The sequence below is a fragment of the Elgaria multicarinata genome, chromosome 5, assembly GCF_023053635.1.
Source record: "Elgaria multicarinata webbii isolate HBS135686 ecotype San Diego chromosome 5, rElgMul1.1.pri, whole genome shotgun sequence".
NCBI lineage: Eukaryota > Metazoa > Chordata > Lepidosauria > Squamata > Anguidae > Elgaria > Elgaria multicarinata.
In genome coordinates, this window is record NC_086175.1 from 99950860 (window position 1) to 99965785 (window position 14926).

The window sequence follows — 14926 nt, forward strand, 5'->3', positions numbered from 1 at the left end:
GTGCAACCCTATCCAGAACAAGCAAGGTGCCTGATTGTGCTGAGAACAGAAATGGGTCTGTTAGTATGTTTATTGGATTTTGTGAGCAATTACGTTTGTACAAGAAATTAAATTTCAGTTCTAGACATACTTACGATAGTCCAAATATCCTATGCTAAATTGTGGGAAAACAATCAGTGAACTGGCAAAAAGGAACTAATAAATGAGCTGTGGGAACAAATTAAGCTTATTAAATCAACTGAATTTTTAAGACCCTCCCCACCTAGAGTTATGAGATAATAGTGAAGAATTGGGACCTTGGGTTAAATTTCTAACAGTAAAATTAGATATGAATGACCAGGCTGGTGGATAAGGGAGAAGGCACTCTCTGAAGCTGCTGGAGAGGCAGTCTAAATTAGGAAATAAATGTTCGGATTGGTGTTCAAAATTTCTCATTTTACTGTTTAGAAATTCAGTGATTCTATAGCTGCTTTGGGATTTTGAGAAGGATGTTTTTATTTTTGCAAACATCATCTTTGTTAAAAAAAAATTAATCAGATGATGGCAAGTAGCAAACTACAGCTCAGGGTATTGCCTCTGTAGAACAAATTAGGAATATTTTAAAGCTAAGCAGAAGCTTGTCCTAATGTTTCTGATGTCAAACTAAATTTGAAGATTTGTTATTTCATGAATAATGCAATTCAGTTTATGAAGATGATTTAGCTCCAGTTAAACAAAAATGCTTTGGCCTGATAGAGAATGGTAAAATAAACATTTTCATTATGATAATATTCTGTAATGAAGGCCTGAGTGCAATTCTAAAGAAATGTGTGTCTTTGCTCGCGAGCGTGTGTGCGTTCATGTGCAAAGGTGCAAGGGGGCTGGAGATTCTACACTGCATGTGAGCTGAGAAATATACATGTTATTTCACAAAGATAAGGCTTGCCACATGCTTACGTGTGCTAAAGGCCTGCTTTTGATTTGTGCCAGAAACTCCTAGTGCCTCAATGGATGTGAATCATTTCTTTCCCTAGAGAAGACACTGAGAAACCTGTAGTTGCACATAGATCCTCTGTATGGAATTGTATGCAAGATTCCACTTGCAAATTTCTGCATGGGGATATGCTTTTAGTTAATGGTTGCCAAAGTGAGTTAAGTTACTCAGAATAGAAAGGTGGAGGAGGATTAGGACAATTGCATTGTGCACCTGGTTTGCAGATGTATGGGTTGGCCACTGTGTGAACAGAGTGCTGGACTAGATGGACCCTTGGTCTGATCCAGCATGGCTCTTCTTATGTTGTGATCACATGTTAGGACCAAAATGTACTTGTTACCTTTGTTATTAGTTATATGCACTCCATACTAAAAAAAATTACAATTTTGTGTGCAGACAATTAAAATCAATAAGAAAAACAGGATTACTTGGTCTGCAAAAATCATGCAGATGCATAAATTTTCTATCACATATACTGCACATTTTCTATTTTACTTCACTTTAGTTTCGCTAGTTGTGGGAAAGGAAAGAACTTTGGATTGCAAATAGAGAAGATTGATTCCAGCCATAGAAAAATCCAGGTTCAAACAAAAAGAAAGCTATAAAAGTAGATACTCTTTGCAGAGTCTGCTTAGGTGAGCAGCAACAGAAAACTTGGTCCAAGCTCTTCTTATTAAGAAGTATTAAGGGCACAATCCTGTGCGTTTTTTGAATGCTGGGAGTTGTACGACTTTTTCTGTCTAAACATGCATAGGATTGTGCCCTAAACATGTTCCTTAATAAAGAGTTTCCTTGAAACATGTTGGGGACCTCATCTACTTGTGCAGCTGTCTTTTTTTGTTGTTGCATGAACTTTGGATCTGCTCATATTAACCACTGAAAACCCTTTTTAGTCATATTGTATCTCTGATTTCTGAGATTTCAGCAGACATTGCCAATATGCTTTCAAGGATATTTCTACGTCCATACTGGCTAGAAACTATTTTAAAAGAAAGAAAGAAAAAGTAAGGTTGTCAGGAAGTTGAATTCTGTAATCTCTATCAGTTTCTGCACTTTTTCTATATCTTGTGGAATCACATCCTGCACACAGTACACACAGCCCGCTTTTACTGAACTGTAATCTATTATCATTCTGGTGAGCTATGCAATAGTATGACCATCATATTTCTGAAAATGATAGTTATTATCTTATAATGTTTTCAATTACGAACACAATTATTATTTTAATATGTCTCTACTGAATATGTTCACCAACCAGAACTTTTCACTTGTTTCAAAAACTGTTCTTGCCGCCCTTCCATCATATCTCCTTCCAAATACAAATTTATGAGTAACAAAATAGTTATATCGTTTGTTTCTGTTGAGGAATTTGTGCTGAACCAACACAGTGGTTAATACATCCCACGTGTACTATTCTAGCCAGTGGATTTCTAAGGAAATAACTCCACTTAAAATGTTGGTCTATCTGTATGATAGATTTATGATATGAGTATTTGTCTTGGTCACATGGTTCATTTTCCCATTCTGGAAAAATACTTCGCTAATATCTTGGGGGCATGATCCAGCCAAAGGTAAGCAATCTGAAGCCCCACTAATTTCAGTGGGAGAGATTTAAAAATGAATGTTTCCACTGAAATTAACAGGATTTGAAACACTAAGTTTACCTTTGGTTCCAGATGTAATGAAGGAACCCTCTGAACCAAGAGATCTGGAGCTGGCCATAGATTCATGCTCTTCCTTCCATCACCAGCCCTTTGACTTGCTGAAGATAGTTCCCCTCTCAGGGATGGCCTACCAACCGGCAGGTTTGTGTGTGCCAATTCAAGTGGCAGAATCCAGTAGACAGTGGAAAGTGTCAATTAATATTAGCATTATTTAATAAACTACAAGAACATCATTTTACCTCTGTGGAGCGCCTGCTGGATTTTCCCCCTGAGGTACCAAAATATTTTAGGACATCTCTGTGTCTCCTTCCACCCTCCCTTTAACAGTCTCAGCCCTGAGAGGAAATACTCAAAAAATGAGAACTGAGGAGATGAGAGAAACAAATGAAATGAAAATAAATGTGGCAAGTTGACTTGGTGCAACATAACTTCAAAAAATGCTAACTACTTCAGAATGTTCACTTGACACCCAAAGTGTTTTTGAGGTCAAGTAAACATCCTTTGACATGGGAGGTCAAGAGATGCAGCGGAATGGTTTAAACCATTGCACTGGTGGAAACTACTTGGGCTATGGAAAGCACTTGGTTCCCAGGGAGGATTTCTAGGGGCTCCACACTCCACCAGCAGTTTATGCTAAATCAGTGGAGGCAGGGATGTCAGTGGGACAGTGAATCTGCTCCTGGGTTCAGTCAGTACCATTCACAGCACCTTGGATACCTCCTTTAGAGTTCTGACTGGTTCTTACGCAAACCTGGAACAGATTCACCACCCCACTGACATTGGAGCCAGTAGCCTCCACTGGGCTAAATTATTATTTTATTTAAAAATTGTCTAGGCTTCCTTTCTGGGCAGGAGCCCTCCAAAGACGGCCTACAACAATAACATTCATATGATAAAATCTGATGCAATAACGAAACAGCAAACATTCATAATAGAGACAACAATCATAAAACCTCTGGCCCAGCCAGCTTACAGCATGTTATGTTAAATGTGTTGTTTGTAACAATGTCAGAAATTTCCCCCTTAAAATTAATTCCAAATATGGGGATCGGTGTGTGTGTGTGTGTTTCATATTGGGACTACCACATAGGGAGGTAAGGTTTAAGCCTTCCTTCTCCTTCTGTGATCCCAGCAAAAAAAAAAAGGGAAAAAAAGAAGGTCTTCTTGTGCTACCAACAGCAATAGAAAAAGAAGGGGATATTTTTCTGTTGGGATCTCAACAGGGGAGGGAAATGTTGAAACGCCCCCCCCCCGGTGTAGTGCAGTCCAGATTAAAAAGCAACCCCACATCCCCCACCCCCTGGTAAGTATTAATTAAAAAACACGAAACCATGATGTCACTGCAAGCCGTGCATTTAACATAAGGGGTGGTTAGGCCCTCACTACAAGCATGACATCATGTCACTTGCTGAGTCATTCCTATACTTTTCCTTACCTCCACCAAATCTCTCAAGTACAGTAATAAATATAAATGCATTACATCATATGGAGGGAGAGCGAAGCCTTATTAACTGGAACTGCCTTGAGGGCAGGATGCTATTGCTAGTTAACAGTGGAACACTTTTTCACAGATCTCACATTGCAGGATATAAAATATTCTTAACATATTTGTCCAGAAAATCAAACTATTTGACTTCAATCAAAATTCTTCTGAAAAACGGGTGTACAATAAACAGATAATAGTTTTAGGAACAGTTTTTTTTAAAAAAAGGTTTCTTTCTAGAACAGCTTTATGTGTGTGACAGAGAAAGAGAGACAGAGAATATTTAAAACTTTATGAGCCATTTTGTTGACATTTCGTATGGGTATGTAATTGCTGCAGCTAATGAATACAAAGAGGGCAGAGCAATTTCCTTGCAGCCTGCAGTTACATTTACTGGAGAAAGGTTCACTTAAAAATTCTTGAAAGAAATTCAGTCATAGAATATGAAACATACCCTGCAAAGCTACTTTACCACTGCAATCTTATACCTGCCTTCTTAGAACTAAGACCCACAGAGTTCAGTGGGCCTTACTTCTGTGTAAGTGTATGTGGAATTGCAGCCTAAATGTCTTGCAGTATAGTCCTATGCATGTTTATGCAGAAGTACCCTATCTCTTCGATTCTAAGACACACTTTTTACCCCATATAAACATCTCTAAAAATGTGGTGCGTCTTAGAATCATGGGTGTGTCTTAGGTTTTTTTTTTCTGTTGGTGGTACTGAAAGTAGTGTGCGTCTTACAATCGATGGCATCTTACAATCGAAGAAATACGGTAGACTTAATTTACTGTGTTCAAGTTAATTACCATATGTAGCAAATTATTGATAGCCTGGAAATAGTAGGCATCAGGATTGATTTAGTATTTTCAGTAGTTTAGAAGGGAGAAGGTGCAGTCAGCTCTGACTCTCCATATCCCATGTATATAAATAGGCTTCTTAGTTTTTCAGTCAGCCTTATGTACCTATGCTCTTAAAAGCATTTTGCTTTGCAGACATTAACAGGTAAGGTTTCTTTTCAATGTCTTGAAACACAACCTTCATCTGCTGAGTTTTGCAAGTCAACTGCAGTTAAAGGCAGCATAACAAGTTTAATTTTCTTATCTGTTGACAACTTCGCTATAAGTGTAACAAACGTGTTGTTTGTATATCCTGTGTTTCTAGAACCAGGTTTTATAGACATGTTTTTTAGGAGTACCCAGCCTGGCATATTGAAGTTATTCAGGTTTGTATGTTGGGTTCATTTGGAGCATCAGACATTTTTATCTTCACAAACACAGATTGGTCCCGTTCCAGAGAAAATTAGTCACTTTTTAAAATCCATTGAAATGTGTAAGACTTAAAATGGTTGTGAATGACTAGTTTTCATTGAGATTTTAAGTGGATTGGGTCCTCTTTTTATATTGCAGTTAAGCCATCTATTTTCATTCATATCTGTATCTAAGTGATTGTTTTTCATGGATTAACTGATGGGATGCACTGCAAGGTCATGGGGTTAGGGATGGTTCCTGAAAATAAAACCAAGCCGAAATTGGTTGCAATCCAGTGAACTCTTACATGAGCTGAAAAGCATGGGCCTGCATGATTGGCTTTGTGTTTCCTTCTCTCTCCCCTCCCCACCATTGCCCAAAATATTATTGCTATATAAACCATTTTGGGAGGAGTTCTGCCCTGAAACGCAGCCAAGAAATATTTTAAATAAAATAAATAAAAATAGTGGCTCTGTTTCTACACAACCAAGTCTCAAACATTATATGCAATGAGGTTTGGAAAACCTGTTTTGGGTTCTTCTGTCTCTCTGTGTGTGTAATAATATGATAGTGAGTTCAGATTCCATGCATGTGAATGTAGATGCATTCGTCTTGGGATTGTGGTGCATATAGATAATACAAGATAATACAAAGATAATGTCTTTTTGGTGCTCAGATCGATAAGTAGTCTCCAGTCAGATAGACGTTGGAACTTATATGTTGGAACTTATATGAATAGGTATATATGAGTAGGCATTGGCTGTACCCAAGGTCCCCCATTTAGAGAATCTTGCAAAGGAAAGCTCATCCAATACTGTGGCCGCTTGACTAATAGCCGTAGGATAGCCTTCTAAAATATAGTGTGTGTCTCCCTGAGCAGATGTTCGGCTGTTTTACCAGCACATGCTGGTTTGAGACCCAAAGCCCCTTACACTGAAAGACAAACTATTTTTAAATCATGAGTGTTACTTAAGTCTTGGTATACTTGTGGGATTCAGCTTATGACTTTGGAACTTTTAGGCCTGCCAGCCCTGTGACCTCAGTCATACCATTGGCTCTAAATAATTGTGTATGTTAATTTTCATCCTGAATGATGATCTATGTATGGTCTTTTACCATTGCTTGTGTGTTTATGTGGGAACTACCTTTCATGTTTTCTGAGGCTGTCTCTGTGGAAAAACTTAAAAATGCCCAGCCTCATTTGATCCTGAATGAACAAGTGCTCTGTGAAAAGATGGGCACCTAGACATGGAACTGTAGCAAACTGTTCTTAAGAAAAGAATGTTGGATCACCAGTTGCTGATGGTAGGGTTAAGTGAGTTGCAAAAGAATCTTCCATCTACAAACGGTAAGGGAAGACGTTTTATTTAACGTGGGTTTTTAAAAGCAACACACACAGTTTGCCATCACAGCTCATTTCTGACGTTATATTTTCTGCAAAATGAGTCATGGATATCATTATAGTTAAACATCCATGTAGAAAATGAATAAACTTCAGAGGAAAAGAAGTTAAAAGAAAACAGAAGTGTGAATAAACTGCTAATGGCATGCTCTGTGTGGCTCCATTGAGTCTGCCATTTCATCATACATAAAGGGGATAGTTGAGAGATACCTTTCTTGACATATAAATGGCAACACATGTCTGAAATGGTGAATGGAAATTATAGTCGAAAAAAGACTAGCATATGGCAATAGGAAGACAAGGAAAAATTTGTTTCCCTAATATTAGCCTTGTAATTGGTACACTTACCTGTTGAAGTGGCTGTTTTATTTAAATGTTGAAACTGTGTGCTCCATTTGTATACTTTCTCTTCATGCATATGTGTACAGTTCCTTATGGACTTAATGTGCTCTTCCAAGGTGAAGAGGGTAGGCAGGAGTGTACAAGGGTGGTTTGCACTGAGGTATTGTAATGTTGGTACATGCCCAACATTACAGTAAATTGGCTTTTTATCAGAAGTTTTAGCTATATGAACCAAAAAGCACAATTCAAACACCGCTAGACGTCTTACGTATTTTAATACCTATTTGTTGTTATATGATAGGGCTTAATTATTAATAATTAATTTTCTTCCCTTCACACCCAGATTGAGTTTATGGAATAAGAGCTGTACCATTGGAACTGCAATCCTTTCTATTCTTACTTGGGAATAAGACCGGTCAGTCGTACTTGTTTCCAAGCAAGCATACATAGGATCATGCTGCATGTGATTTGGCCAAGGTCTCACTGAGGTTTTAGCAGAAGAGAAAATCAAGATAAGGTATTTACAGTTAAAGGTTCTGCACAATAACCTTAATGTTTGGCTCCCCAAAATGAGGAAGCTATTCCTGCGATTAGAATTCTCTCTCTCTCTCTCTCTCTCTCTCTCTCTCTCTCTGTGTCTTTGTTATGGTCTATAGAAATATAAAATCATCTGTGAAACTACAGTTAACAAATGGAATGTGAATATGTGCGAGACACTCCAAACTAGTTGTAGTTCCTCCCCCATCCTGCCATAAAATTCTGTTATGTTTTCTTATTACATTAGTTTGTATTAGCTTAGAACATATGTATTTTGCATGTTTTATTTTGGTCCCTCTCTGTTTAGAATACATCTTGTGCGGCAAACATTTTTGCACATCTCAGGAAGTTATTTCCCCTACGTTATCATATGTTTATATGGATAGAACAGTGCAAATGGCAGTTTTGTTTGAGGTTTTGCCTATTATTTGTTACCAGTGCTATATATATCTACCCAATGTTTTGTAAAACTATTTCCATTTGGATATTTTTTACCTATTTCTTCGATTCTAAGATGAACTTTTCCCCCCATATAAACATCTCTAAAAATGGGGTGCGTCTTAGAATCGCGGGTGTGTCTTAGGGGATTTTTTTCTGTTGGTGGTACTGAAATTAGTGCGTCTTACAATCGATGGCATCTTACAATCGAAGAATTACAGTATTATTTATTTATTGCATTTATATTCCACCTTTTTTCCTCCAAGGAACCTAAGGCAGCATACATAAAACTCCTCCTTATTTTATTCTCACAACAACCCTATGAGAATCTGTGACTGGCCCAAAGTCACCCAGTGAGCTTCCATGGTCTAGGGGGACTAGAACCCATATCTCCCGCCTCCCAACCCAATAATCTAGCCACTACACCACATTGGCTCGCTGTACTACACTGGATATATTCTTGGAATTCCTGTAACTCTATACATAGTTATGTTACTTTTCTTTTAACCCTGTTCATAGGCAGTATTGGTGCTTAAGGTATATGTATACATTTTTCAGATGTTAATTCATATAAATTCTTCAACTTTCAAGATAGAATTGCTGTCCGCCTATTTCAGGATAAACTTGCAATAGCATCCTTCTGCTCAGTTAAACCTAAAAATGTTTTTAAGACTATAAAATCAGTTATTGCTGAATGAAAGATCCTTGTGTTTTATTTTAAGGTTCTTTCATAGGAATGTAGTCCCAAAGTGTCTGAACATCTGGTTGATTACTTTATTAATGATTAATTCCCAAAATCCATCAGTTGCATAAAACAGAGCAAACACAGTGGTAAAAAAGTAGGATACGTACGTAAGTTGGCAGAGTTCTAATAACACCTCTGATATCCCATCTGTTTGAACTTAAGATTGGATTCCAATAGGATTAAGTCAAGGCTGCACTGATCAAATACATTAGATTTTGGGGGTTAGGTATTGCCAATTTTTCACAGGCAAGATCAAATGGTGCCTTCTTTGCCCATTGTCTGAGAAAGGGCGTTGCAAATTAGGCACTCTGATATTGTAGGGCAGCCTTTCCCAAATGCAGTGCCCTCTGAATATTTTGGATTACCTTCCTATCAAAGCCAGCCACAGTTTTACTGGGCAGCTTTGTAAACATATATTAAATAAATAAAATAATTAAATAAGATATATTATAAACAGGGCCGTATACATACAGACTTGCAGCAATGTTTCTCTTAGTCCAAGGGAAGAAAGGAAGGGGAAAGGCTCAGTTTTACTTCAGGGGTCATTACACAACTGTACTGTGCCTGAACACAAGAGAAAGACTTTAATTATTCTCTAGGCTGAACTACTGCCAATGTTTTATTTTGCCCTCTATATTAAGAGGGTTATTTTCAAAGATACTCCATGTTATTTTTAGAATCATACGATTTGAATGGATCGAAGTCCATTTAGTCAACATCCCAAAAGCGAGACCACCTACCTGTTAGATCAATCCACATATTCCACATGTGAATTCATGAGTTCACAGCATGCCACAGATGGAGAGCAGGCACATTCCATAGCAAAGCCAGGGAAAATTAAGACACATGCTTCAGAAGGAGGGGAAAGAACACCTCATGGCAGCCTTCCCCATCCTGGTGTCTTCCAGATGTTTTGGATGACAATTCACATCAGCTGAGACATTATGGCCACCGTTCTCTTGAGGGCACCATGTGGGGAAAGGCTGCCCCATGGTGTCTAGCCAAATATGATGGTCTGTAGTATCCTGATTATGTGCACCCACTGAAGTAATTATACATTGGATGAAAATCCACACTCTTCACTATCCTAGTTGGCAATGTTCAGTAAGAAAGAAAAGTAAATTGTAATATGAGGGCAAAAAAAGTCTCCTTAAACCCTGTGGTTCAAAACTGAAGCATTCACGAAAATAACACTCATAAATTTATTTAATCTCTTTCTGGAAGCCATTGAGACTTTTTGTTCCCATAGTTGTAGAAATATGTTACATCTCTAAAACTTAAAACTTTTATTCTGGTTTCTAGCTGTAGTCATTAGATTCTTAGTCAAGACATCAATAGCTAGTGGCCTGGTTTGCACATAATGTTAACCCATGGTTTATTTAATCCATAGGTTGTTGAATTCTGGGTTGTTGTGATGTGTGACTGCAACCATGCTAACAAACCATGGTTTGTTAATCACGAGCAACCCAGAAAGGCAACCCACAGTTTGTTGTTGAGTTGTTAACTATGGGTTGTTTAAACAATGGGATGTCATTACATGTGAACCCAGAATCATAGGTGCCTAATGAGTTGTTTCATGAGGATACAGGAGCGGCGAGAAAGAGTAGTAAACCACCACCCCCAGCTACTCTATATTCCAGTACTATAGCTCAGCAAACACATTTGGGATACAGGGAGGGAGCAAGCAAAGGAGGAGAGAAACAACCTAGGGATTGAGAAAAGAAACCAAAGTATATTTGTTTGTGTGCCAAATGAACTCTGTGTAGGGTATCAAACCATGGGTTAAATAAACCATGGGTTATTGTTAGTGTTTGTGTTCTGCTCATAGAAGAGCAAGGTTTAGCATGCATGAACTACAGCTGAAAAATGTCAAAACACATGGAACGGCTCTTATTTACAGAACATTATATATATCGGATGCCCCTTACTCCAGTTACAGTGAACTTTGCATCAATTTTAAATTGATGATTTTGATTTGCCAAATTTACTTTGAGAGCAAAATTTGCACTTCCTTGAGTCAGAATTTTAATTTTTGTGTGTGTTCCAAGTATGAGCAGGCTTGACTGTATGTGGCATTATTGAAAGGGAAAACCTCATTAAATTCAGCTATGAATATAATGCAACACATGAATTTATATATGAAAGAATCCTAAAGCTAGAGACAAATTTGAGAGCCAGCAGACTAGGAAACACTTCCTCAGCATAATGGTTTAAGAAAACGTATTTAGTCTAATGTACATATGTGTGTCTGTACATATGTACTGATCTATAACGTATTTCTTAAGAAGTTCCTCTCAGACAATAAATACTGAAGCCTCCAAAATTTAGCGACAAGCGATGACTCACTCTGTCTCATGTCAAAACAATGCACTTTAGTAATTTTCTCATCCCTCGAGAACCTATTAAACACTAAACAAATGCCTCGGAACGTAACTGATTGAGTGTTTAAATTATGTGCTTTTGCCTGGCCCTTTGCCAGCTTCTCACTGCAAAGCATTACAGCAAAGCAAGACCTGTGATTTATACTGACAATGACAATATGCAGTTTGGTTTGCTAGCATCTTGGCCTCATGTATCTTGGGACGAAGCATCCAAACAAAGCTTGCATTCTTAGCCTAAATGATTTGAGGAGCTCTACACTTTAAATTATTTTAATTAAGTGTGTATTGGATGAGACAGGCTCCTGGTTTTTCTTATTCTGGGGGAATAGAAATTAACCCTTTTTATATAGTATTATTAAAGCATTTTTGGGTGTTCAAAGTGCTCCAGATACTGATTCTCAGCCACCGTTTAAAACAAGCCTGCAAGGTAGGTTAGTATTATTTTGATGATAATTACAACTTGAAAGCTGAGGTTGAAAGAGTAGCTTGCCTAAGACTACTTACTTCGTGGCTGAGGTGAAATCTGCTGTTGGGAACACATTGCTCATGGCTTATCATGAGCCACTAAACTTCCCCAAGTGTCTGTGGTCTTCTTTATGACTTTTGTATCATAAAGAGACCATATCTCAGGTATACACATGTGTTGCCTATATAAGATCCTAGATTCAGCTGCAGCAGTTGTCAAAATATCTGAAATGGCGTGTCTGGAGACTTTGGGGGTTGCTGATGATTACCAATCAGGACTAGACCTGATTGGTAACCTTATTGGGCTAGATGTGCCACTGGTCTGACATGGTACAAGATGGCTTCTTATATGCCTGTTCCAGAACCTCTGCGCTTGCAATAAATCCATATTGTGTAATGGCACATACTGTACTGTAACACAGTGCACAAACAGCACTAATCCATAGTGTCTTGTTCCTTTACAGTTATCACTTAGTCATTTTTTTCAAGCTTAAAATTATGTGTCATGGTCTCTTTCCATAATAATAAGAGCTGGGGTCCTTGCTGTCCAGCATCCTGTCAACAGTGGCCAACCAGATGCCTCTGGGAAGTTTGTAAGCAGGGCATAAAACCACTCCTGTTGTTTCTCCTGGGAGGCATATTGTCCGTGTACATGCTGCCTCTTTGCAAATCATGAAGAAATTTGATTTAAAAAACAGGATGAGGTGCCTAATATGTCAGGAATTCATCATATTTCAGATGTTTAGTTGATTTACTTTGCGTAGTGCACTCCATTTTGGAATGAATTTACGAACTTTGCTGATATTCAGGTAAGAGTCCCCTAACTTGACTTGAGGTTATAGAAATATATTTTAAAAAAATTATATATTTTTATATAGAATTATTTTTAATTATTTTTAGTAGCATTCAGCTGTACTGGAATTCTACTATCTGTCTTTGAAGCTGTATTCTATGCCTATATGCTCAGCGAGACTGTTTGGGTTTGAGTTTGTTTTGAAATGATGGAATAGGGCCCAATAAGACAGTGAAAAGTTGGATTTTATCTGACTGATGGTAAAACTGTTTAGAGATATTGTCCTCAGGTGCAAAGATGTTGCTATTTGCCAAAAGCATGTTGGTGGTAGGTCTCTTTCACTTACTTACAAAGCAGTAAATTCTCATGAAATATACTGCATATGGTCCTGGTCATTTTTCCCCCAGCAGTGTTGAAAGGAGATACTTAAGGGAAAAATAGGTTACTAGTTTCCTTATGTTGTTTAGGCCTTACTTTATTTACTTTATTTTGTGTAATTCAGTCGTTAATTGTCTTGTGCTTGTGTGTGGGGAAAAAACCCTAATTACTAATTGAGGCATAATTCTTGGTTAAAGTCATTGTGATAAGAGATGCTAATTTTGAAATTAGGTTTCCTGAAGTTCATAGATAAATCTACAAATTTACTATAGGTAAAGCTATTTAAATAGCATTAAGTTCATTAAAACATTTGATCACATGAACATTGATGTCAAAACACCAATAATTTGTTCTTGTGGTCTTTCTTAGTCTGCATATTGAAGACAGGATTTCTGGACATTTTTGCTTAGGTACAGCAAAGCTGAGTTATTGGTGCATGTCTAATTTTCCACTTTTCATTCTTTGATTTATTTATACTTTTAAAAGATGTATTGTTTCTGTGTCGTTATTTTAACCTTTCATTATGCACTAGGATCTTTGTAGAAACCTTTGAATCATGTGGATTTTGACAAGAGTATGCTTTCTCAACATCTGTTGAAAGTTATGCTATGAAGTGGTAGACTGTTCTTCAAATGCTAGCATGAAGTCATTAGTCTGTGTGCATCACTTCCTTGAGCCTATCTTTATGTTGCAGTGGTTAAAATATTTGGGCTCTCCCACTGGGATGTTCTACAGAACTAAATTTGTGCTTGTGGAGGGTCTTGCTCACTCACCTACAAAACACAAGATACCCATGAAACAGGTCAAATGTACAGAGATCTGGCATCCATTTCACAACTTGGAATACATAGTCTTCGGCGTATGTAATACATATAACTTGCCAGAAAGCAAAAAGGAAATGATTGCATTTGAGTACAATGCATTCTTCAACAATAGCTCAGTGTGCATGAAATTAGAATCTGCTGGACATATATGTCATCTAGTCAATAGTATTTACGTGCCAGTAGCATTCTGTATAGAGAAGGTAATGTTTTATGTACATATCCTTAGGAGGTTCAGTTTCTAAAAAAATGTAAATAATAGTTGTATGAAGTATTTTGAGTGAGTAGATTGTCAAATAATTCCTATATGCTACAATATGTGGGTATTGTAGCATTCAAAATGAATGCTAACAGTCTTGATGTTGCATTCAAAGTATGGAATGGAAGTTCATCTTTATTTCAATAACCTAAAAGAGAATGGAACTTTCAAACAATCTGAAATCAGGAAAATGCAATATATAACAGTTTGCATTTTAAATGGTTTTGCAAAGCTTATGATTTATAAGGATCCAAAGAGCCACATAGAGAGATTCTGTTTGCCCACCAAGGGTTCTCTTCTTGTTACACCCATAACCACTCTGAAATATGGGGGCGGTCATGTAGAATCATGTTTGCAGCAGCGTGATGAAATTGGGAAGACACTGCTGCACACAGGAGCACTTCCATATAACATAACATTAAGAACATAAGAAGAGCCATGCTGGATCAGACCAAGGGTCCACCTAGTCCAGCACTCAAGTTGGTGGCCATCACTACATCTTGTCATAGTGAATTCTTTGGATCCCGGCTGTAATCAGGCAAACACTGTTCCCTGTAATAGTGAACCTGTCAGGATTGGATCTAAACCTGGGCAGCTGAGAAACAGTTGCTGATACTTCCCGCTTGTTTCTCCCTGAGATGTTCAGTACAAAACATTTGAAAACAAAAAAAGAGGGCAATTCTGTTCTCAAAACAACCCAATGAAAACTGAGCATGTTCATTGACTCCTCCCCCTGCAGCAGGGCCACAAAATGCTGCATGTCATTTGGAAAAGAAACATGGAAAATCAATAGGAAGGCAAAAGGGAAAAGTGAGTTGATCTGCTTAAGAGCTTTATCACACCAGCATTATACTGTGCAATCACTGTGTTATATGTGGGAATGCCTTTGAAAATGGTCTGGAAACTTCAGCTGGTACAAAACAAGGCAGCAAGATTATTAACAGGGAATGGCCAACGATACCACATTAAGTCAGCCCTTTTCCAGCTTCGCTTGCTGC

At 37.8% G+C, this 14926-nt stretch overlaps 2 protein-coding genes across 5 annotated transcripts in view; one reads left to right on the top strand and one right to left on the bottom strand.

Annotated features, from left to right (window-relative positions):
* Positions 1–14926, top strand: part of CMSS1 (cms1 ribosomal small subunit homolog) — a 225649-nt gene that overhangs the window by 51876 nt on the left and 158847 nt on the right. Inside the window, exon 1 of one of the 2 annotated variants that reach the window (XM_063126896.1) lies at positions 2709–2778. The exons of the other annotated variant lie outside the window; for it this stretch is intronic. Within the exon in view, the coding sequence (XP_062982966.1) occupies positions 2760–2778 (19 nt within the window). The 5' untranslated portion in view covers positions 2709–2759. Of the gene's footprint in view, positions 1–2708; positions 2779–14926 lie in introns of those variants that run through there. 2 annotated transcript variants of the gene reach the window in all.
* Positions 1–14926, bottom strand: part of FILIP1L (filamin A interacting protein 1 like) — a 194856-nt gene that overhangs the window by 47587 nt on the left and 132343 nt on the right. The window lies entirely within an intron of this gene.